General features: G+C 39.9%; 1 protein-coding gene across 5 annotated transcripts in view; it reads left to right on the plus strand.

The window, feature by feature from the left end:
- glra4a (glycine receptor, alpha 4a) overlaps nt 1-24363 on the plus strand; it is a 105198-nt gene extending 80835 nt beyond the window's left edge. For 3 of the 5 annotated variants that reach the window (XM_057851124.1, XM_057851125.1, XM_057851127.1), the window contains 5 exons: nt 3408-3545; nt 3618-3832; nt 14228-14377; nt 20095-20205; nt 23196-24363. In XM_057851124.1, the coding sequence (XP_057707107.1) occupies nt 3408-3545; nt 3618-3832; nt 14228-14377; nt 20095-20205; nt 23196-23486 (905 nt within the window). In that variant the 3' untranslated portion in view covers nt 23487-24363. The remainder of the gene's footprint in view (nt 1-3407; nt 3546-3617; nt 3833-14227; nt 14378-20094; nt 20206-23195) is intronic. The other 2 variants (XM_057851126.1, XM_057851128.1) reach the window with 1 other exon arrangement.
- Nucleotides 24364-25034: the final 671 nt, after the last annotated feature.

Here is a 25034-nt window from a genome sequence, read left to right on the forward strand (position 1 = left end):
TTGAAAGCATGTCGAAAAGTGAAAGAAAAAAATGCCTATAACGTTTGATTTTTTTTTTTTTTTTTAAATCAACTTAGTGTCAAAAATGGTAACCATCTAAGCTTTGTTATGTCCGATATGAATAATTTTTAAATTTACATGTATAACTTATTTTTACAGTTACTAGTTTAATTATAATTAAACTATAAGCATTATAACTATAGCATTATAAGCGTATAATGTTTCTCCAAACCATGACTGCGCACTTTTTATAAATTAGTTGAAATAGTATCCCCGAGGTACAATACAGGTAGTCCCCGGGTTACGAACGAACGAAGCGATCTAGCCAGAATTTACGCTTAAATCGGAATTAACCCTTTAACACCTAAGCCTATTTTGGCCGAATTTGCATGCATCTGATGTTGCCTTTATATTAAAAAAAAAAAAAAAAATTGTTCACAATGGCCAAGTTGGGTCCCTTTTTTAAGGACACCTTGAACTTCATGTCCAAACTGTTGTTTTCTTCACTGACCAATTATAATCCACATTTTGGACCCGAAAAGACAAAAAAAATCCCAAAATATTTTTTCAAAATTTGTAATGTTGATGTCCCATTAACAACCAAACATGCTCGACCAACCGTTTTGAAGCTTGATAATATTCATTCAACTTGTTAGGATAAACATTCAATAGAAAAAAATAAGATTGAATAGTTTTATGTTTGACAATTCAACACAAACAGCAAGTATGGTCATAGGCGTTTTTGGGCTTTACACATACTATGGTCAAAACAGGTTATATACAGTGCAAAATAGTGAGAAAAAATATATATTTATCATCTAACACAAAAAGGGTTTGGGGGATATCTCTTTGTGAAGTGAGGTATTATACCCATCACTTTATCTAAAGTCTATACGTACACGCAATCAAGCTTCTCGAACACTCATCTTTTTAAAAATTGAAAAGATTATAGTGAAGAAAAAATATATACAACATTGAAAACAAGTACTTTCAAAAATATTGACAAGTAGTTCAGTTCAATTCAAATTTTTCTGGGATATGACCCAATAAAGGTTTTTTTTCTTTTCTTTTCTTTTTGCGCACTTAATAAAGCTTCTGCATGAACAGGTCACGGAGCTGCATCACACACAACGTCACAAAGCCTACTCTTTCGCCGTTTTGCGCGCTGCTGTCACTTCTACTCCCCGAGACGCCAACTCATCCTAGCAAAACAACGACAAATACGGCTCATCTTCTTCCTTGAGTTAATGAAATAATGCATTAGCTTGCGCTAAATTTAGTTTTCGATTCATTCTGCACGTTTCGAAGTCGCTCGCTCAATCCAACCGGCCGTTGCTTGCTTCGCATGCCTCCTTTTCCTTAGTTGGCGCCTCGCTCGGAAATTTATTAAAAATGTCCACCCTCGGTTCGTCCTTCTTGACATCACAACGGCTCTTGCGATATGTAGTCTTTTGTGCTGCTTTTGGTTTTGAAAAAGGACAAGAAATGATGGAAGTATGGAGATAGATACATGGTCCATGCAGCGTTTTAATGCATATTTATGAGCGCAATAAAACTATAAAACTCAAATTACATTATCTCCCGATTTTCTTGGTTGATTAACTTCAAATAAAAACTGGTGTGGACATCAACTTCCACACTTTTAAATGAGACCAACCAGTGGCACGTGGGTGACGTAATTACAGTGTGACGAAGCTTCAAAGACGACATGCCGAAACGCGTCGCTGCCGACACGTTCGGTGTTGAAGGGTTAAGTACCCCTTAGCCCCCCCTAAGTTTCAAAATAACTCTCCAGAAACATGTGTGATACATAATATTAATAAAATAAAGTTAAAAATAAGATACTGTGAGATACGTTGTATTAAATTGCGTTATATTCAATGACTATTCGGGCTGTACTCGCGAGTGAGTCACCTTGCTGAGAAAAAAGGGCGCTGTAGAAAGACTACGGAGGTGAGAGAGGGGGGATATGTACTTAATTGCATAAGGGTCAGGGCACATTTTTTTGCGTGCTGAAGGCATGTCTAATTTCACAAAGACATTATATGCCATTGAACTCATCATGGGAAAAACAGTGTTGACGTGCATAGTGCACCACCCAAGGGGCTTATCACCTTTGCTCAAGCTGAACATCAAGAGCACGTCAGAGGTTTTACTGATACTACCGTCACCATGGCAACATGCAAGCGATAGAAGGAAACAAAAACCCAATAGTATTAACAGTCATTAACTTTGGGCGTGTAAGGGGGTTTACCACTCAAGGCCAATGTATTTCTTCTTGCCTCTTTAATGTTGGGGGTGGGAAAATACAATGATTGTGACACATCAGAAAAACTACATCAGTATACGCAGCAAAAAAAACACTTACCTGGACCCATTAGTTCCTACAAATCTGCTCTGTGTAGTAGACGCAGACGCACGGTAGGCTTATTATCTAGAGGGCATTTTAACATGAAAACAGGAGTTGCTCTGACAAACAGTTGTTATTTTATCTTCTGTATTCTCGTCACTCTCTGATAGGGTTTTTATTGCACCTTGAACGTTAACGTCAGGTACGTTTTGATGCCTTTCAATTGTGGAAGGAGAAAGGTATAGAGCGCACTAGAGAGAGAAGAAAAAATTCATTGATTATCTCAGGAAGCATTGCCATTCCCATCACTTGTTCCAGGAGTTGAATGATGGAGAATTCCCTTCATGAACAAGATAAAGTGGATTTTATTGGAGTTGTTTTTCCAGCCAGTTGCTACTGGCGAGGCTAGAACAACTTGAATAATTTATGTGAGGCCTTATGGGTCCGTGCAGACATCAGTATTATTCAAATCTGGTCTGAATTCTGCATTGTTGTTGTATGTGGCATGCATTTTTAATACATCTACTGTATAATCAGGCAGCAGAGACAAAAACGTACAGGGCTCATACATAACAGAGCATGTGTTAGTGTATTGTATTTAGCCAGACATTTCCAAAGCTATGGGAAAATAAATGCCTTTTCATTACTTACTTAGAGGTACGTTTTGTTAAATTGCTCCAAGCACATTTTCTTTTACATTTATCCACAAGACGATCTGCTTCTCATGTTCCTTCTCACTGTTCATTAACATCCAGTGGCAATGCTGTTGTTGCTATTCCATATGACATTTACTGTGATAAGCGCCTTGGTAGAGGGCAGGTCATCAGAAGGCCAGCATGACACTCTTCACTTTCTATTCGTCCCCATGTCTAATTAGTCAAAATATTGCTAATGGAATGGTTGATGACCAGGGAAGCAAACATGGTGAACAGACACACAGTTAAATAGTAGTGATTTCCTCCACTTAATGTGTTGCATCTTGCCTAGTGTCATGAATCAGTTGCTTTTATCTATTCTTTCACATTTATTGTCATTGTCTTCACCGTTCTTCCCACAGTTGGCTACACCATGAACGACCTGATCTTTGAGTGGCTCTCTGAAAATCCGGTCCAAGTAGCCGACGACCTCACTTTGCCCCAGTTTGTGCTTAAAGATGAGATGGATTTGGGATACTGCACTAAGTATTACAACACGGGTAAGGATTTATTTAATGAATTCAACCCTCACAAGTAGTTGCAGTATGCAATACCGCTGGTGTGCAATCCAGGTAAATTCACCTGCATCGAGGTAAAGTTCCACCTGGAGCGTCAGATGGGCTACTATTTGATCCAGATGTACATCCCTTCGCTCCTCATCGTCATCCTCTCGTGGGTGTCCTTTTGGATTAACATGGATGCTGCACCTGCCAGGGTGGGCCTTGGTATTACCACAGTGCTGACCATGACCACTCAGAGCTCTGGCTCACGGGCCTCCTTGCCAAAGGTGAGTCTGAGTGTGATAGCAAGTAACTGTCTGGCAACCAAAGAATTATCAAATACAAAACACTACACTATGTTTTTACCTTATCTTTCTATCTATCTATTGAAAAAGTGTCTTGGTCATTACGTGGTTGGGGATTGTAATCAATCTGACCTTTGACGGCATTTCGTCTTAAGCACAACATGTCTGTCTGTATTCTCCTGTGTTAAGAGTAATAGAGCCATCATCAACAAGACCTCTCGCTGTCAGTTTTCTGGTAGGAATAACATATCCTGGAACAATTCCACACACTTAGCACAGGTAGAAAATCTAAATTGATTTATATATTCAGGCAGTTGCCTTCTAGCAGCCGCGACCTACTGGGTACCCTGTTCTCACCTTTTATCATCCAAAGAATGATCCATGATTTTGTTTCCAAGCTGACATACCATAGCCTGGAAAAGGCCAAAACTTTTGTTGTCAGGAGTCCACATCCTGTGTGATTTAGTGAGGATCGGGAAAGGGATTCAGTAGATTTGTTCTTAAAAGTCTTCCAAAGACATCAAAAGTGGGACACGCTGAAGTGTGTATGTGTGTAGTTCTTCTGTTTTGTTTTGTTTTTTTAAGAGGGGGGGGTTATTCGGTAAGGAAGTTGTGATTTTCAATGAATGTAGGACAGGACTGGGGACAAAAATTAGAATAGCCAAAGACTTCTGGGTGAGATGAGGACAGCAACAGCACAGACAACGAGGTCATATTGTACTCTATCCGACAAGAAAGTCAGGCTGTTTTGTTGTCATCTAGAAAAGCAAAAACAGGTTCTGCTTGATTAGCCAGTGGATCAATTTATTTTGGGGTATGAGACTGCAGCATGTAACCATAGTAACTGCATTTTCGCATCATGACATACAGTTGTATGAAAAGGTTTGAGCACCCCTTAGTAGTTATCAAAATTTTTCTTTATATATGTATAGATCATCAATTTCAGTTGTATTTAAAATCTCAGAAAAACAGTCATATTTAAGAGGTGAAAAACAGTTTAGAGGCGTTATGCAAAGTATGTAGTATTTATTTCAACAAAAGAAACTAGGAGCAAGAATATGGGCATCCTTGATTTGAATACCTTTAGCAGTAGTTATTGGAAAACAAATTTTGTTTGGTATGTCCACTGACCCGTGACCTATATACAGTGCCTTGCAAAAGTATTCGGCCCCCTTGAACCTTGCAACCTTTCGCCTCATTTCAGGCTTCAAACATAAAGATATAAAATTTAAATTTTTTGTCAAGAATCAACAACAAGTGGGACACAATCGTGAAGTGGAACAAAATTTATTGGATAATTTAAACTTTTTTAACAAATAAAAAACTGAAAAGTGGGGCGTGCAATATTATTCGGCCCCCTTGCGTTAATACTTTGTAGCGCCACCTTTTGCTCCAATTACAGCTGCAAGTCGCTTGGGGTATGTTTCTATCAGTTTTTCAAGAGACTGACATTCTTGCCCATTCTTCCTTGCAAAACAGCTCGAGCTCAGTGAGGTTGGATGGATAGTGTTTGTGAACAGCAGTCTTCAGCTCTTTCCACAGATTCTCGATTGGATTCAGGTCTGGACTTTGACTTGGTCATTCTAACACCTGGATACGTTTATTTTTGAACCATTCCATTGTAGATTTGGCTTTATGTTTTGGATCATTGTCCTGTTGGAAGATAAATCTCCGTCCCAGTCTCAGGTCTTGTGCAGATACCAACAGTTTTTCTTCCAGAATGTTCCTGTATTTGGCTGCATCCATCTTCCCGTCAATTTTAACCATCTTCCCTGTCCCTGCTGAAGAAAAGCAGGCCCAAACCATGATGCTGCCACCACCATGTTTGACAGTGGGGATGGTGTGTTCAGGGTGATGAGCTGTGTTGCTTTTACGCCAAACATATCGTTTTGCATTGTGGCCAAAAAGTTCAATTTTGGTTTCATGTGACCAGAGCACCTTCTTCCACATGTTTGGTGTGTCTCCCAGGTGGCTTGTGGCAAACTTTAAACGAGACTTTTTTATGGATATCTTTGAGAAATGGCTTTCTTCTTGCCACTCTTCCATAAAGGCCAGATTTGTGCAGTGTACAACTGATTGTTGTCCTATGGACAGACTCTCCCACCTCAGCTGTAGATCTCTGCAGTTCATCCAGAGTGATCATGGCCCTCTTGGCTGCATCTCTGATCAGTTTTCTCCTTGTCTGAGAAGAAAGTTTGGAAGGACGGCCGGGTCTTGGTAGATTTGCAGTGGTCTGATGCTCCTTCCATTTCAATATGATGGCTTGCACAGTGCTCTTTGAGATGTTTAAAGCTTGGGAAATCTTTTTGTATCCAAATCCGGCTTTAAACTTCTCCACAACAGTATCTCGGACCTGCCTGGTGTGTTCCTTGGTTTTCATAATGCTCTCTGCACTTTAAACAGAACCCTGAGACTATCACAGAGCAGGTGCATTTATACGGAGACTTGATTACACACAGGTGGTTTTTATTTATCATCATCGGTCATTTAGGACAACATTGGATCATTCAGAGATCCTCACTGAACTTCTGGAGTGAGTTTGCTGCACTGAAAGTAAAGGGGCCGAATAATATTGCACGCCCCACTTTTCAGTTTTTTATTCGTTAAAAAAGTTTAAATTATCCGATAAATGTTGTACCACTTCACGATTGTGTCCCACTTGTTGTTGATTCTTGACAAAAAAATTAAATTTCATATCTTTATGTTTGAAGCCTGAAATGTGGCGAAAGGTTGCAAGATTCAAGGGGGCCGAATACTTTTGCAAGGCACCGTACACAGGTAAAGCCAATCATGAGAAAATGCAATTTACAAGTGTGTCTTCTCTTTGCATCTTCTCATAAAGAGTGGCATCATGGGAACATCAAAACAACTCTGACTAATGACTAAAAACAAAGATTGTTAAACATCATGGAATATGAGAAGGATACAAGGAGGATATCAGCTGTCAGTTTTACCTTTGAGGAATATAGTGATGAAATGGTAGACCACAGGCACAGTTCTAGTTAAGGCCCGGAGTGGCAAGCCCCAAAAAATCTCAGATAAACATAGGTGAAGGCTGGCTAGGAATAAAAAAAAAAAAAAAACGAAATAGAAGCTCGATTTTTCGCCAATCGTTTTTAAATAAGTGTCGCTAGGATGGTTAGAGTCTTCGGTTCTACTCAGAAAAACGGAGTAAAAATTGAAAAATTCTTTCCGCAGATGTTAAACAATCAAAAATGGACCAGGCTCAGACAGATTATCCAATCATCATGCAGAAAAGCAGAGCATCTGGGCAGGCCAAGCCCCACCCACTGCCCATAGACCTCCCGAGACGCACAGCATCTGATGAGAAACCCAGCCTTTAGCCAATGACTCGTCTCGTTTCGCAGTAATGAAACAATGCACTCTCAACAATGGAAATGCACAGCACCCACACTGTTTCAAGGACTGTGAAGCTGTGTGAATGATTGAAAAGTAGGCCGCGTCATAGCCAATGATAAAGAAGCTGATTCTGAACAAAAGTTGAGCGCGTTCTAGCGCATATTTCGTCAGTGATGTACAAACAAAAGTATGCATTTGGTCACTTATTTTTTGACATTTTAGGGGAAGCTGAGCTTGCCTTACAGTCTTAAGCCTGAGTTATGCTTCTGCGTTGCGGTGATTGCGTCACGACTACAGCGTCAATGAGCATTCGATAGTTCTGCGGCGAGGGAACGCATTGCACTGTAATTCACCGCCAAGCCACTAGCGGGGTGTGGCGTTGTGTTTGTACGGATTTGGGGGAATCATGTTGACTTCCTTTTTGCCTTCCATTTGGCAATCTTTATAATGCCTTGACAAGACATTGTAGAGGTTGTCATACTTGCCGACCTTGTCGATGATACTCTCGTCGGCTTGATCCATTTTTGCGTGTAGCACAACAATGTGTAAAAATGGCGGTGATTTCTTGCTGAACCGGAAACAACAGTCTGAGCGGACCAATCACAGTACATTTGCGTCACGTCACCACACATTGACGTGACCCCCAACCAGGATTCTCTGTAGAAGTGCACGTCAGGCTACAGCGCAGAACCCGCAGAAGCATAACTCAGCCTTTAGGGCAATTGCCTCTGCCCCAGACCAACTCCAAAATCCTAACACCTTGACTATTCAGCACACTTTGCATAACGAGATGGTGTGTGGGAGAGATGCTGAAGAAGTCTTTTCTGCACGCAGACCAAAGAGTCGCTTGAGGTATGCCAACGCACGTTTTGACAAGCCAGCTTCATTTTCGAATAAGTAATGGTGTGGACTGATGAACTAACTGCGCCATCGATGAACCCACTCCCTGACGTAGTTGGTGCTTGGTTGGCCCTTGTTTGGCCCAGCAACGAGTTGGTGCCAAGCATTTATTTTCAGCCCCTCGGGCCTGTGCTTACTTGATCAAAACAGAAGGAACCAGTACTAACCCAAGCATGAACCCGGAATGAGCACCAGCTCTGTGGAAAAGGAGGAGAAGAAACACAAGAAAAGAAAGAAAAGAAACACAAACAACAAAAACAAGTACATTAAACGCCTACACTAACTATGAATATGTTGGTGCTATCATCAGCTAGATGTATTTCTGGTTGACACCAGGAAAAGAAGAGGGGGTGGGGCGTCTATAAGATAAGTGATTGGGAGGAGTGGAGTGTACATAAATCAGCTCTGTGATCTAGAAACCAGTGATCGTGTGAATCCCTTGAGAGTGTAACCACGTTGGCAACCGAACCTACGCTGCCCCATCGCCAATCCCGGCACTGAGGCTCCCCACCCGTGCCCACCCAATCACATCCAGTCGTGCGCGAGCCCCATCAAACATGCGACAGCCACGCAGACGCCGCTTTCTTTTCTTGTGCTTCCTTTCTTATATTCTGTTCCCCCATAACACCTTCCTGTTCGCTGCTTTGTCTTAATAAACGAGGTATGTTGAATGATCACAATGGGAGTATGTCATACTCTCAATGTGATACATTAAAACAGTTCAGACCAACCGGACACTTAGACTTCCTTTCTCCATGTCAAACAGCTGAGTAGGACAGGTTTAAAAAAAAAAAAAAAAAAGAAGAAGAAAAAAAGAAAAGAAAGAAAAGGAGGAGAAGGTACAGATCTGTGAGCGAGTGAAATCTTCATTTGTAGATGACAGAACACTTATTTTCAACATAAATTCCAAACAAATTATTTGAAAATCAGAAAATGTTTTTTTTTTTTTTTTTTAAACATTTTATCTATCAATAGCCACGTTTACATGCTGACTTTTATTCATACCGATTCAAATCATTCCGAATGGAAATTTCAGATCAGCTGTTTACATGTCACTTCATCTATTCCGATCCATCGTTTACATGTGTCTGCCTTTATTCCGAAAGGACGTTTGACAACTGCCATCTGACATGCGCAGATTAATCAAAACAAAGCGTCACGTTGCAAAACATGGAGATCGATCGTCAGAGTGCTGCTGTTTTAACTTTAACCCACTTGTTGTGTTTGTGGGGTCGTATCCGCTTCTGCTGTTTTGCTCTTTTGCCTTGTAGTAGCCGGTTGTCAGCGTTTTCCACCGATTTCTAATCTGGTCAACGCTCCGGTCTATTCCGGCTTCGTGTAACCTCTCGTGAACTTTTCAAAATAGTTCACTGTTCCTCGTTTTACGCCCGTCTAAGCGAGCAATTATATTCAATTCTTTTAAAGTTTGAATTAAATACAATCTTTCCGCCGGACTCCAATTAGGTGCGCTGTGCTTGGAAGCCATGTTGCAAGTGACGTTACTTACGTCACCAAGTGACATCACCACGTCAGTACGGAGCATGTGCAGAAAGAAAGCAACCAGACACCATTCCGCTTCCCTGTTTACATGATATAATTTTACTTCTAATCGGTTTGGGAAAAGGAATATTCCACCCCTGTGAATCGGAATGAAATTCCATTCGGTTTGGGCCTGTTCATTCCGAATGAGGTGTTTATATGGAACACATTTATTCGGTTTGAACAAATATTCCGATTGTAATTGGAATATTTGGCTCCATGTAAACGTGGCAATTGTTGAGTTATACCTGTGAGAAAATTAGCAGGCCTTCTCATCTTTCTACGTGGGAGAGCTTGCACAATTGGTGACTGACTAAACACTTTTTTTGCCGCACTGTATATATGGCTAGACAGAAGGGGGTGTTTGTCAGATCATCGACACTGGGGAGGCTGGCAGCGATCCAAATTCAAATGGAATAAACATCTATCGTTGTCATTGGAACTTAAACATGATAATTCACTGCCAATCTTCCCAGTTCATATGAATTTACGGTCTATTGCTATCACAGTCAGTCACTGAGTTTAGATATATTGTAAATAGTCCTTTCCGCATAGAATTTCATCATTGTGCTCCATATGTTTTCAACTCCCAAGAACTTCCTAAGAAATGTGACAAAGCAACCTAGTCTTTGAGATAATAACTGCAGTTTATGTTATGATGCATCCGTATTTAATGGATAATCCATTATTTTCTTCACGCACATTTTATGTTGTTTAGGCACGAGGAAGAAAAATCAATACTAATTGTCACCTGCGTCACAGTACATAAAGTCCAACTAGTGTCTGAGCATCCACACAGATGGCAGAGAAAAACACTGCTGCTACGCCATCGGCTGTAATCAGGGTTAGTGACCATGAACACGACGAAGACACCTGTTTCGTTCAATATGCAACGACTACATCCATTACAATTAATCGCTGCTGGAAGTCCGCCTGCACGTTTTTATTTTCGCATCTTGTTTTTCATTTGATTGTAAACCACAACGCAACGGCAAGTTTGTCCTTAAGGGTGACAAACAGTTTACGACTAGATTTACACATAAATTTATAAATTATTTGGCCTCAAGCTTTATTATCTTGCGATGCACAGTGTTTTCATGGATGGGTTTTTGAAACAAAAACATTTGAATAATTCCATGAATATAAATGCGGTATTAATAAAGATGAGTATTAGTATTTACAGACTCCTTGAAACATTTTTACTGGAATGGGGGTGAGTAAGAGAATTTAAGCTTGCCTGTGAAATCTCTCATTGAAGTCAAATATCATCTTACATGATGTACAGCAATTTTTTTCTTGTGAGGTCCCCACAGCAGTACCAGTGATGTATAAATGTGATGACAACTACAGAACAGTAAATGGTGATCCATGAAAGAGGCACAGTGAGATGCTGACGTTTCTGTGATATATCAGCTGTAGTAGAATTTATGTTGTAAATTTATTAAAGATCATGCTTAAATGTATGTGTTTTTTTAATATGGGAGTGAACATGCATAATCCACACGGGCATCAAATTAAACCAAAGACCAATGGACCTATCGCCCACTTGTAAAACTCTGGGTCAACCCAAGGCTCTGTTAAATTCTCTCAGTAACAGTGATTGAGTGAATGAAGGATTCATGGATGATGGCGGGAGTTCAAATTTCTGAATTTGCACTACCACATTTGGCAATAGACCTGTTTTTTTTTTTGTTTTTTTTTTAATGAAATGTTTTTTTGTTTCCGAAGAGTTAGCTTCTGTAGCCAGGTGTCGGACCGCCAAGGCCAAGGGAGTGGGAGATTAACAGGGGGATCGGTGCAGCGTCTGCAATAATGCGGACTCTGCACCAGTCCGTAGTGGTGAAGAGGGAGCTGGTCCAAGAGGCGAAGCTCTCAATTTACCAGTCGATCTACGTTCCTACCCTAAACTATGGTGACGAGCTGTGCGTCGTGACCAAAAGACCAAGATCCCTGCTGAAATGAGTTTCCTCCGCAGTGTGTTCGGGCTCTCCCTTAGAAATACGGTGAGAAGCTCGGTCATCCGGAAGGGACTCGGTCTCAAGCCGCTACTCCTCCACGTTGAGAGGAGCCAGTTGAAATGGCTCGGGCATCTGGTTCAGATGCCTCCTCGACGACTCCCTGGAGAGGTGTTCCGGGCATGTCCCACCGGTGGGAGGCCCCGGGGGCGACCCAAGACGCACTGGAAAGACCATTTTTCTCGGCAGGCCTGGGAACACCTTGGGATCCCGCTGGAGGAGCTGGTTGAAGTGGCAGGGGAGAGGGAAGTCTGCTGCCCCCACAACACGACCCCGGATTAAGCAATGGATGGATGGATGGATGGATGGATGGATGGATGGATGGATGGATGGATGGATGTTTTTAAATGAATTTCGTCGAGAAGCTGACAGAGAGGGTTGCAGTATGCAGTGGAGCTGCATGTCTATTGTATGAAACTTTACAGAGAAGAGACCATTATTATAATTGAGGCGAAATGCTGCCACTCTCAACTTAAAAATGAGAAATCCTACTAGCCGAATATCTATCTATCTATAACGTTAGCTACTTAGTAACCTTAAGTCATGTGTTCTGTCAGATTTTTCTCCCCAAGCTTTTGTGGCAATGAATAAGACGTCTTTTACATTTAGCTGGATTTTCAGTATGCTCCAGAGGTGCTGAATAAACTTACATCATAAACATACATGTGCAACAGATACGATGTAAATAAATGCTCAACATTGAGAGAGCGGCGTGCATTCGAGTTGACCGTGTTGAAATTCGCCCCTCCCCCCGGCCCAGACGCCCCCGGGGACAGCACCAACCAAAACAAGTGCCGCTCGGCTGACGCTGCCCCGCGTGCGCCCGCCGGGAAGGCCGAATCTTGCGCGTCCTCTTATTTTAACCCTTTGTACTGACTCCATGTTTCAAAAGCTTGAAGAACACTCACCGAAAACAGGTTGACAATTTATTCGTCGACAATGGTAAAAACAAGGCAAAAACAGACGACGGAGGGACAATTCTGGATCCAAAACAAGGCTACATGTTTCCGAGCAGAAAAAAATCTGTCTTATCTCAGTGTCCAGTCTTTTTAAAGTCTTTGCTGACGCGGGTCATGTCGAAGGCGTGTCCGAAGGTGGGTCTGGGCGTTGCTTTTGGGTCCTCCCCTTGGTGGCCGGTTTTAGGCAGCTTAGGTTCGTGCGCGGATTGGGACGCCCGCTATCAACTTTGCTGTCCGGGCTAGTTGTACTTGTTTTAGGACAAAGCGCTTTTTGTCCTTGGAGTTTGCTGGGAGAGCTGATTGCACGAGTTGGTGCGTCAATCTTGTGATAAGACGGCATTGTGTATCTCTTCTATTTCTTCTCATTAAACTATGGTGTGCTATTTATTTATATTAGTAGTGTAGTCCTACCGTAAATATGAAAATGATACTATTTCCTGATTAATTATATTACGTGTGTTAGAGTAATGCAAACAGTTAGACGGTGCCAACCTGTACCATATGTATGTGTTAGACTATATATGTGTTAGACTAATGCAGACAATTATATGGTGTGTGCAATGATGATATCTTTTCCCCTTTAACCGCGAGGTCAAATGCTAGGTGTGTGCATGAGGAGAACTTTCATCCGTGTGCGTCCATGTCCAAAATAAGTATAGCTTCCTTTTTTTATAGAAAGTTTGTGATTTTTATCTGGGACTTTTAGTGCTGGGGTCTTGACAGCTTAGATTAGTTATATTTTATTCTATTTGTGTAGTGACAGGCAAGTTAACAAGTAGGCAGTCAAATGTTAGCAAACTAACGTTAATAGTTAAGTATGTTTTTACTATGTGCTATCAATTTTTTTTTTTTTTTTTTTCAAATCGATCCTTAACTTACCTTTGAGCAAGCATAAGTGTCCTTGGGTGACTGTCTTGACTTTCAGTTGTCTATGTGGTCGACGACAGAGCCTCATCTACGTATAGCGTGCATTTGGCGAGCCTTCTTTTAGGCTTTGAAAAAGGCACCAAAAAAAATCCTCCCCCCAATCATTCAGAATTACAGGTATCTCACACACAGCATTAAACCATCGGTTTTTTTGGTATTTCAAACTTAGGGAAAAAAAGCTGTTTTAAGTCACAACCACACAGTATTCCTCTGCAACTCTACGGGCAGGTGTCCAACTTTTGTGACGTAGTTTTGCGATAGGTCCATTGCAACTCTTCAAAAAAGTTGTGTTTTAAACTTTCCTAAATAGCTGGGCGAGACAGGGTTGCTGTGTCATTTTCTTGTTCCTGTTTCACATTTCGTGTCTGTAACAGTCAGCAAAGTGCCGCTCCATCGGATGAAATCTATTCGCGACACGTGCTCACCGGCTGTTGCTGATACGCGCTGACACTTCCACTCATGAGCAACTCGTCTGGGGGTTCTCCCCGAGCCTCTACCATGACCTGTCTCATGGCTATGTGTCATGTGCCCTAGAATCCCACTGACTCATTACCATTCTAGGTCAAACTAGAGAAGAGTGTCAAGTTGGGGCACAGATGCTTGCACAAACTCATTGATTTCCTATTGAGAGGGCTTGCGTCTCCTTATGCGTGCATGCGTATGTGTGTGTTCCACAGGTGTCCTATGTAAAGGCCATTGACATCTGGATGGCAGTGTGCCTTCTGTTTGTGTTCGCTGCACTGCTGGAGTATGCGGCGGTCAACTTTGTCTCCAGGCAGCACAAAGAGTTCATCAGGCTGAGGAAAAAGCAACGGCAGCAAAGAATTGTGAGTGTAAATCAAGCGGTCCTTTAACACTTGGGGAAGAAAAAAATACAAACTGCAGACTGCATGAGATAAAAGCTCTATAACTTAGACTTATATATCCATGAAGTGACAACATCAATAAGCTACAACTGGCTGTCATAACACATGTGGAGGATTTGCTTTTTTAGTGCTTTTTTTGCCATAGTGACCAGTGACATGTAAAGGGCCTTTTCCTTTGGACATTTAATTTTACAAGGAGCAGCAGCTAGCCCAGATGACCCTAAAATCGATACTACAAAATACACTATAAAACTAAAAATTGAGTTTAAGGCATCATAGAAAAGTGATGCATGCAGTTGTGTCCTGGTCGCTCAGTACAATATGCAAAGTCAACAATAATAACAAAAAGTGGGCATTGTGGAACAGACTTTATGTGCTTTAGGATCATTTTTCATAATAGTACAAGTACAAGGTGTCCGCAGTTTATGACAGAGAAGCAGTCAGCAGGTTTTCTTAAACATTTTTTCAACTCGAAACCCAAATAAGCCACTCTCTTTTCAACCAAAGACCCTTCCCCTTCCACCCGTCCCCTTCCTACTTATGGCTTGCTATTTACGCGCTTTGTCCCAGTTCTAGAATAATTCTTGCCACAAGATCAGTGTTGTTTTTGGCAGCCCTTATAAATTTCATCTTAGTCTTTTGGATGATGATACAGTGGGGCAAATAAGTATTTAGTCAACCACTAATTGTGCAAGTTCTCCCACTTGAAAATATTAGAGAGGCCTGTAATTGTCAACTTGGGTAAACATCGACCATGAGAGACAGAATGTGGAAAAAAAAAAAAAAAGAAAGAAAAGGAAAATCACATTGTTTGATTTTTAAAGAATTTATTTGCAAACCACGGTGGAAAATAAGTATTTGGTCAATGACAAAAGTTCATCTTAATACTTTGTTATGGACCCTTTTTTGGAAATAAAGGAGGCCAAACGTTTTCTGTAACTCTTCACAAGCTTTTCACACACTGTTGCTGGTATTTTGGCCGATTCCTCCATGCAGATCTCCTCTAGAGCAGTGATGTTTTGGGGCTGTTGTTGCGCAACACGGACTTTCAAACTCCTCCACAGATTTTCTATGGGGTTGAGATCTGGAGACTGGCTAGGCCACTCCAGGACCTTGAAATGCTTCTTACGAAGCCACTCCTTTGTTGCCCTGGCTGTGTGTTTGGGATCATTGTCATGCTGAAAGACCCAGCCACGTCTCATCTTCAATGCCCTTGCTGATGGAAGGAGATTTTCACTCAAAATCTCTCGATACATGGCCCCATTCATTCTTTCCTTTACACAGATCAGTCGTCCTGGTTTTTTGCAGAAAAACAGCCCCAAAGCATGATGTTTCCACCCCCATGCTTCACAGTGGGTGTGGTGTTCTTTGGATGCATTTCAGTATTCTTTCTCCTCCAAACACGGGAACCTGTGTTTCTACCAAAAAGTTCTATTTTGGTTTCATCTGACCATAGCCGTTTACTGGCTTCAGCAGGGGGACACGTCTGGCATTGTAGGATTTCAGTTCCTGGTGGTGCATTGTGTTTCTGATAGTAGCCTTTGTTACTGTGGTCCCAGCTCTCTGTAGGTCATTCACTAGGTCCCCCGTGTGGTTCTGAGATTTTTGCTCATGGTTCTTGATATCATTTTGACGCAACGGGGTGAGATCTTGAATGGAGCCCCAGATCGAGGGAGATTATCAGTGTTCTTGTATGTCTTCCATTTTCTCATAATTACTCCCACAGTTGGATTTCTTTACACCAAGCGTTTTACCTATTGCAGATTCAGTCTACCCAGCCTGGTGCAGGTCTACAATTTTGTCTCTGGTGTCCTTCGACAGCTCTTTGGTCTTGGCCATAGTGGAGTTTGGAGTGTGACTGACTGATTTTGTGGACAGGTGTCTTTTATACCGATAATGAGTTAAATCAGGTGCCATTAATACAGGTAATGAGTGGAGTGTCGTTAGAAGAAGTTAGACCTCGTTAGAAGAAGTTAGACCTCTTTGACAGCCAGAAATCTTGCTTGTTTGTAGGTGACCAAATACTTATTTTCCACTCTAATTTTGAAAAAAAATCTTTAAAAATCAAACAATGTGATTTTCTGTTTTTTTTTCTTCCCACATTCTGTCACTCATGGTTGAGGTTTACCCATGTTGACAATTACAGGCCTCTCTAATCTTTTCAAGTAGGAGAACTTGCACAATTGGTGGTTGACTAAATACTATTTGCCCCACTGTACTTATTCGTCATATTTTTGTCATCTTGAAATGTGTTTGTCTTCGTCTAGGTTTTGTTGACGAAAACTCAAGACTAATTTCGTCTAGTTTTAGGTGACGTCAGAGGTGGGTAGAGTAGCCAAAATGTTTACTCAATTAAGAGTAGCATTACTTTAAAATACGATTACTCAGATAATAGTAAAAGTAGTCGTCCAAAAAATGCACTCAAGTACAAGTAAAAAAGTATTTGGTGAAAAGAATACTCAAGTAATCAGTGAGTAACTGCTTATATTCTTGTTGGATTTTTTTTAAAACAGTGGAATTTCCTTACTGTGCACAAAGTTATCTATATGGACTATTGTTATAATGATACTGCAATATAACCCATTTCATAACCACATTCAGGAAAAGAAATGGAGAGAGAAAAAAATAAATAAATGAAGCATTATTTGTCCAAAGAGCATGACTGCCCTCTGGTTGAGAAAATAGTTCCGAATTTGAATAGTGAAGCATTCCGTCATAATTACTATTTTGAAATTAAAAGGATCAGATCTCCGGTTATCCGTGGTCAAACGGTGCCAAATAAAAACTGAGAGAGACGTTAAAATCCGCGCTTTAGAGTTATGTTGAGGGCAGCGCTCTATATCAAATACTTCACAGTGCTTTTAAGACACCACATGATTGAACAGGCTGGCGTGAAGATAGAACGGCAAGCTTGTGTCTTTTTGGTGTAATGTAGTCAAGTGATTATTGTTACAACATCTCATTGGTGAAATTCTGTAAAATTACTCTTAGAAGTACATTTTTCTCAAAAAGTTACTCAAGTAAAAGCAACGGAGTGCTTGTAACGCGTTAATTCCCACCTCTGGTTGACGTTTACTACAAAAATGTTCGTCTCTAAAATTAAAAACTTTCACTCCAAAAACAAACAAATAAATAAATAAAGGTTTCCAACTATTTCGAATGAACATTAACAGACGAGCACATATTGTAGCCTCTACAAGGACACCGCCAACTTGATGATAATACACACTCAGCAGGAAAACAGTAAAATATTTTCAATTAATTATACCCACCTGGACGCCACGAACTGCATTTAAAAAATGTCCGAGAGTTTAAGAAGACTCTCACACTTAGCATTGTACTAATGCTATGCTAACGCTATGAGTTACATTTAGTGTGTGATGATTACTCAGCACAGACCTTTAAAGGCTAAAACAAGACTGCATATTTTCTCTGGCCAAGATGAGAAAACAAATCTTACCGTGTGTGCAAGCCTTGAGAGGAGAGGGCACTGGCAAGTTGGGGACACAGCACATCAAATGAGTGACACAACCAGAACCTGCTACAATGCAGTCTAACGACTTACTGTATAAAATGCCACACATTGAGAACATGTGACGGAAACTATTGCGCATTTTCGTTTCTTCTCGGCAGACAAAAACTGGCATTCGTCTCGTTATTTTTTTTAGTCTCCAAAAAAACACGTCTCGTCATCGTCATGAAAAAAGTGTTCGTTGACAAAATATTTTCGTTATCGTCATTGTTGACGAAAACAACACTGCACAAGATGAAGGCAAAACCTTGCCTAGAAAGGGAATATTTACAATAATGATAAAACATTTCAGGTCAGATGACAGCAAAGTTAGAGCTCAATTTTAGTAAAACATTAGGGAGTTGAATATATGAGAGACAGGTGAGCACCTAACTTGCTTTCACTGAAAACATGGGTTTTGAGTTGCACTGAATTAATTTTGATTTGACTGTGATATCTAATCCCCCCAGAAATAAAGATGATATACCAACTAAGCCACTTAAGTAATTTTTCTGAATTGGAGGTATTTCAGCTTTAGGTAAATAGCTCTGCTTCAAATCTCTAATCCAAATGATATAGAAAATTAGCTCAGTAGCACAAAAGAAAAACAATCAAGAAAACAAAATCATAAAACTTTTTCAGCCTTTACTCAAAACCTAATTTATTTCCGACTGCGAGTTTTGATCACGTTTTATTGACTTTGCTGGCAAACACAATCGAAACCCCAGTGGCTGTTATTACAAACTGATCCCTGTAATGCTGAACTCTGAAGCTGTGCACGTGAGATGCGTATAATCAACTTATTTATTTTCTTCCCAGGATGAGCGTGCCCTGCACACAGTAATAAATCTTGTTAAAGTATCCCAAAGTGTCCCTCTGCAGGTTGCACAGGTTACACTCGCAGTAATAATGTAATCGGAATGGTTTTTCCATTCTTTTGGCGGTCAGAAGACATTCTTTTAAGTTGTGTGATGCCTAAATATAAGATGTAGCTATACCAGTGCAATGCAATTACCTGTCCATTTACCAGATTTTGTCATGTGGGGTCCAGAGCAGTTTATTTAAAGAACTGTAGCAAGGTGACATACTCCAAAGGGCGTATGTAGGTAATACCATACAATTTTACGTGTGCTTACAGTATGGACATTTTATTAGGGATGCACAGAAATGAAACCAAATATTAGAAAACCGAGGCTGAAAGCCAAAAACTAAAACCAATTACAGGTAGTCCCCGGGTTACAAACAAGTTCCATTTCTACGCTGGCAACGTAACTCGAATTTCTGTGTAAATCCAAATTAACCAAATACCCCTAAATACCCCCTAAATCTCAAAATAACTATCCAAAAACATATATTTCATATAAATAATATAATGTAAAAAAATAAATAAATAAATAAGATCCTGTACTTACCATCAATGCTGACAGGTGTTACTGTTAAGCTCTTTTCAGACATACCCTCAACTCTTGTCAAGTCCCGGGATTTAAACGGGCAGCGCTTATGTCAGAAAGTAATTTCCCAGGTCGACTGATACAGAGATGACACGGACATTAACCAGGTCGCGTCCTAGTATAATGTCCGGGATTTAACTGGAACACGGCACGTATGAAAGCAGCCAGTTAATTCCCGGGTCACAGCGCGAAGGCTGATTAGGTATTGTTCAAAATGTTTATATATTTTTATATACTTATGCAAAAAAAAAAAAAAAATACAGTTATGACAATTATTTGTGTACCATGAATACAAAAGGTTTTTTTCTGGCTTAAAAAATCCCATGCATCCTATTTTAGAGGTATCTAGAGGTCACTCAAAGCACAGCTGCTGTGCTAAACTGTGACCAGCCTATCCACAAAGGCTGCAGGCTTATACATTAATTTATATCTCAGCAAACTCTACTTTTATAAAGCCTAAAAAAACAGTTCTTTAAAGGAGACTACATTTGGGTATCGAGTATTCCTTTTGTGCACCTGATGGCAAACTTTCCATCCTGATATTCTTTGAGTGTTATTAATACTTATTTAATTGAATGCACGGACCAAAGGAATTATCTTCCCAAATCTGAATATTTTATTTTACTTTTAAACATTTATTTCTTTAAAAATGAAAACAGAAAATACCAATATTGATAAAAATACTATGATAATTATTCCAACTGTGTGTCTTGGAGGAACTCGCCTGTCGGAATGGGAGTGTCGAGTCATTGCGGAACGTGAACGTCATTCCCGCTAGTGATACCACCTGCAGGAATGTGACTGATCACTGCAACGCCTGTATCAGGGTAAAGCGTGAACCCTGTGTGGACCCTCACCTTTTACCCCTCACTAACAGACTAATTGAGCTTTTGAGGACAAACACTTTGTGACAAGCCTACAATATTGTCATAATCCTACCTTTCTGACCCTAACGTTCACGATTTCTAACCTTATTAATGTTTGCTTTTCCCCCTTTATCCTATTGTGTTGCTTTTTTGTAACGATTGCTCTCTGTCCAACGCTGATATGTAAAAAGAAATATCACACATAGTATTATGTTCTGATTAAACTATGTTGGTCTGCTATATTTTTTCAGAAATCGTATAGTGCGAACAGTATCATAACATTTTTAAAGAAATTTATTAGATGCAAGATCGAATGTTTTTTGAGCAACTGAATCAAATGACTTGCAGTGCCCTTCAAGTATTTTTTTTTTTTTTTTAATAGCACAAATTGTGCTTTTTACTTGTTAAAATGAAACAGCAATTTAGGCAATGGATGTTGATGTCCAAACAGATTTAGGACATGTCAGTTCCACTTAGCTGCATCAGGATATTAGGATATAGGTCAAATTTGTTAGTATGGACGGGGCCTATTACTCATTGTTTAATAGTATCTAAATGACTTCATAGCCTCAAGTCACAACACAGGCTTGATTGCCAAAAGACGACGAAGTGTGATGTAGTTTTTCCATGATAGTGAGTCCAATATTTTCTAGCCATTGATGCCAAGATAGCACTTTTGTTGCTATATTTCACAACATTTACCCCTTGTTTGGAAACTTTTAGCAATATCTGACATCACTTAAATGCTAAGATGCATACATTTTGCCTATAAATGACACACTACACCTCTCCAATTTAGTTTTTTTTTTTTTTTTTTTTCTTGAATCGCTGAAAAAACTAAGTTCCGCATTCAGTTGGTTAGGAAATCACTGTCATAAACAGTATCATTAACAATCTAAAAGGACTAAGCCTTCCGTAAAAATAGACAATATTACTCATAGTATTTTCAGTGGTACGAAAAAGTATCTGAACCTTTTGGAATTTCTCAAATGTCTGCATAAAATCACCATCAAAAGTGATCTGATCTTTGTCAAAATCACACAGATGAAAAAACTGTCTACTCTAACTAAAACCACCCAAACAATTATAGTTTTTCATATTTTAATGAGGATAGCATGCAAACAATGACAGAAGGGGGAAAATAAGTAAGTGAACCCTCTGCCTAAGCAGACTAAGGAGAAGAGCAATTGAAAACAATTTTTACCAAGCAATTTAAGGCAGGTGTGTGATCAATCACTGATGAGTGGTTTAAAGCTGCTCTGCCAACTATAAAAAACACACCTGGTAAGAATTGTCTTGATAAGAAGCATTGCCTGATGTGCATCATGGCTCGGTTGAAAGAGCTGTCTGAAGACCTGTGATCAACGATTGTTGATTTGTATAAAGCTGGGAAAGGATACGAAGCCATCTCTAAAAGTCAGGGTGTTCATTAATCAACAGTCAGAAAAGTTGTCTACAAATGGAGAGAGTTTGTCACTGTTGCTTCTCTCCCAAGGAGTGGCCGTCCACCAAAGATGACGCCAAGAGTTCACCGCAGAAAACTTAGGTAAAAAAAAAAGAACCCTAGCGTGTCTGCTAAAGACTTACAGAAATCACTGGCACAGTCCAATATCTCTGTGCACACATCAACTATATGTAAAACTATGGCCAAGAATGGTGTTCATGGGAGGACTCCACGGAGGAAGCCACTGCTGTCTAACACACAACGTCATGTGTGGAGGAAAAATGGAAGAGCTCACCAACATCAGCACCTCATCGCCACCGTAAATCATGGTGGAGGGAGCATCATGATTTGGGGCTGTTTTGTTGCCTGACGGCCTGGACAACTTGCAATCATTAATGGAAGAATGAATTCAAAAGTTTATCAGGATGTTTTGCAGGAAAACCTGAGGCCGCCTATCAGATATTTGAAGCTAAAAAGAGAGTTGGTTGCTGCGACAAGAAAATGATCCAAAACACAGAAGTAAATCAATTTCAGAATGGTTTCAGAAGAACAAATACACGTTCTGGAGTGGCCAAGTCAAAGTCCAGACTTGAACCCCATTGAGATGCTGTGGCATGACCTAAAGACGGCGATTCATGCCAGACATCCCAGGAATCTGATTGAACTACAGCGGTTTTGTAGAGAAGAATGGGCCAAGATTAGTCCTGATCGATGTGCCAGACTGATCTGCAGCTACAGGAAGCGTCTGGTTGAAGCTAATGTTGCCAAAGAGGGGGCGACAAAATATTAAATGTGATGGTTCACTTACTTATTTTTCCCCCTCCTTTCATTGTTTGCATACTATCCTCATTAATATATGAAGACCTATAAATGTTTGGGTGGTTTTCGTTAAAGCAGACACTGTTTTTTTCATCTGTGTGATTTTGACAAAGATCAAATCACATTTGATGGTGGTTTTATGCAGAAATGTAAGAAATTCCAAAAGGTTCAGGTACTTTTTCATGCCAAAGTACATATATACAGTATGTACAGTATATAGATTTAAATGATGAGTTAAGTGCGATCAAATTTAAATCGATTCAAAACGCAAAACATCAATAAGCATTGTCATCTTTTAGATATGTCATTTTGTTGAAAACAATGGTTTTCATTTAAATGTCTTTAATTGCTATGTATTTTTATGGCTTTTGGTGAAATGTAACTGATTGTGTTGAATGTGTACATAATGCGTTATCGTAGAATCGAATTGAGGCAGAATTTGTAATATCGGTGATTATCGTACCGTTGTCCAAAGATTCACTAACGTATCATCATGAAATAGGTTTTAAATTAATACTAACTGTACTGTACAGTATATTAATTATTAGAATTTTAAATCGCTGTATGTATATTACTTTTTTAGCTAAATTTAAAATAATGATATATGGACAAATTCACATTTTAGGGTTAAAAGCAATTTTAGGATTTAAAAAAAAAAAATTTTTTAATCCTTCTGTTGACTCCACAGGACGAAGAGATGATGCGGGAAAGCCGTGGATTCTATTTCCGTGGTTACGGATTGGGCCACTGCCTACAATCCAAAGATGGCACGGCCGTGGAGGGTGCCACAGTCTATGGCCCGCCGCCTCCCGTCACGGTTCACGATGGAGAGTTTTTCCACAAGCGCTTCGTGGACCGGGCCAAGCGCATCGACACCATCTCCAGAGCTGTCTTCCCACTGAGCTTTCTCATATTCAACATCTTCTACTGGGTTACTTACAAAGTGCTGCGACACGAGGATATCCATGCCAATTTGTAAAAGGCGTCCAGTCCACCTTTCTATGGATATTGCCAGGGGTGGCCTCCATTGCATCAAGGAGAAAGACTCTTGGAAATAGAAATAAACACTTGCTGAGCTGGGAGCATCTCCAGGTTCTCAAGAGCATTCGAAGGCCAAAAAAAAAGTTGAACTTAGTAAATTCAGGATGGAGCTATTGCCTCCAGTTGGATTGCAATGGGGCTTCCTTGACGATGATGTCATGGACTGAGGACTGATTAGACTTGAATTTCAACACTTTGCGTCTATGAATGTTTTCCAAAATTCTAACCGTTCAAAGGTGGCTTTTTCTACACTTTTAGGTAAACAGGCAAGCGTGTCTGATAAAGTTCTTTGATATTTAAAAATATTCAGTTAGTGTTGACTTTAGCTACTTGTAATGAGATTATATATGACAGTGTATAAATTGTATCATAATTAAAAATAAATAAATAAATAAAAGCCGGTGACAAAACCGCACAAAGCACAAATAGGTTTTCATTTTTAGGTTGAAATGAGATGTTCTGGAGATTTTTTCTCTGCCAAAAATGGATCATTTGATTCCCTTTTAATTGAATGATTAATATTTGCACCATACTTGGGATGATTTCACTTACATTATCAGGGGTGAACACACAGATATTCATGGCTGGGCATTTAGAAAATCATATATTTGGGGTTTGCTTAAAATTTCACCTATTCGCTGTTTTTGTGCTCCGGCCAAAGAAATAAAAGTACTTTGTGGCATATTGATACCAAGCATTAATGTGTGTTTAAGGGCTTCATTTGGACTGAAATAGTATGCCATCATCTTGTGGTATTTTAATACCAAAGTAATCCACATTGACAAGATTTAGGTTCCGCCTCAACTTGCCAATGTGTTCAATTACCGTGAACTGAGAATAAAGTCCGAATCACACACTGATTGTAATTTGTTCCATGTCTATTGATATTCCAGTGTTATTGACATGCAATATACTGGACTGTCTCAGAAAATTAGAATACACAATATTCTAATTTTTTGAGACAGTCCTGTGTATATATACAGGACTGTCTCAGGAAATTAGAATACACAATATTCTAATTTCCTGACTGTCTCAGGAACAAGAGCAACAAGAAGTTCAGGGAGCCATGTCTTAATCTGTCTCATGGTTACGGTTTCAGATCAGAAGTCATTTAGAAAATAATTAATATATTTTCTATATGTAGTATATTGAAATGTACTCGATATGTTAGAAAATGTTCCGGAAGCGTAGCATGAGTAATAAACCAATTTGGTGCCCTCTCCACTAGATGACACCCAAAGCAACCCCTAACTTGTGTATGCTGAGGGCCAGCACTTGGCCAGGTACTATCAGACAAGATCCTATACTGGACTGTCTCAGAAAATTAGAATACACAATATTCTAATTTTTTGAGACAGTCCTGTGTATATATACAGGACTGTCTCAGGAAATTAGAATACACAATATTCTAATTTCCTGACTGTCTCAGGAAATTAGAATACACAATATTCTAATTTCCTGACTGTCTCAGGAAATTAGAATACAC

The sequence above is a fragment of the Corythoichthys intestinalis genome, chromosome 11 (genome assembly GCF_030265065.1).
Source record: "Corythoichthys intestinalis isolate RoL2023-P3 chromosome 11, ASM3026506v1, whole genome shotgun sequence".
NCBI classification, from domain to species: Eukaryota; Metazoa; Chordata; class Actinopteri; order Syngnathiformes; family Syngnathidae; genus Corythoichthys; species Corythoichthys intestinalis.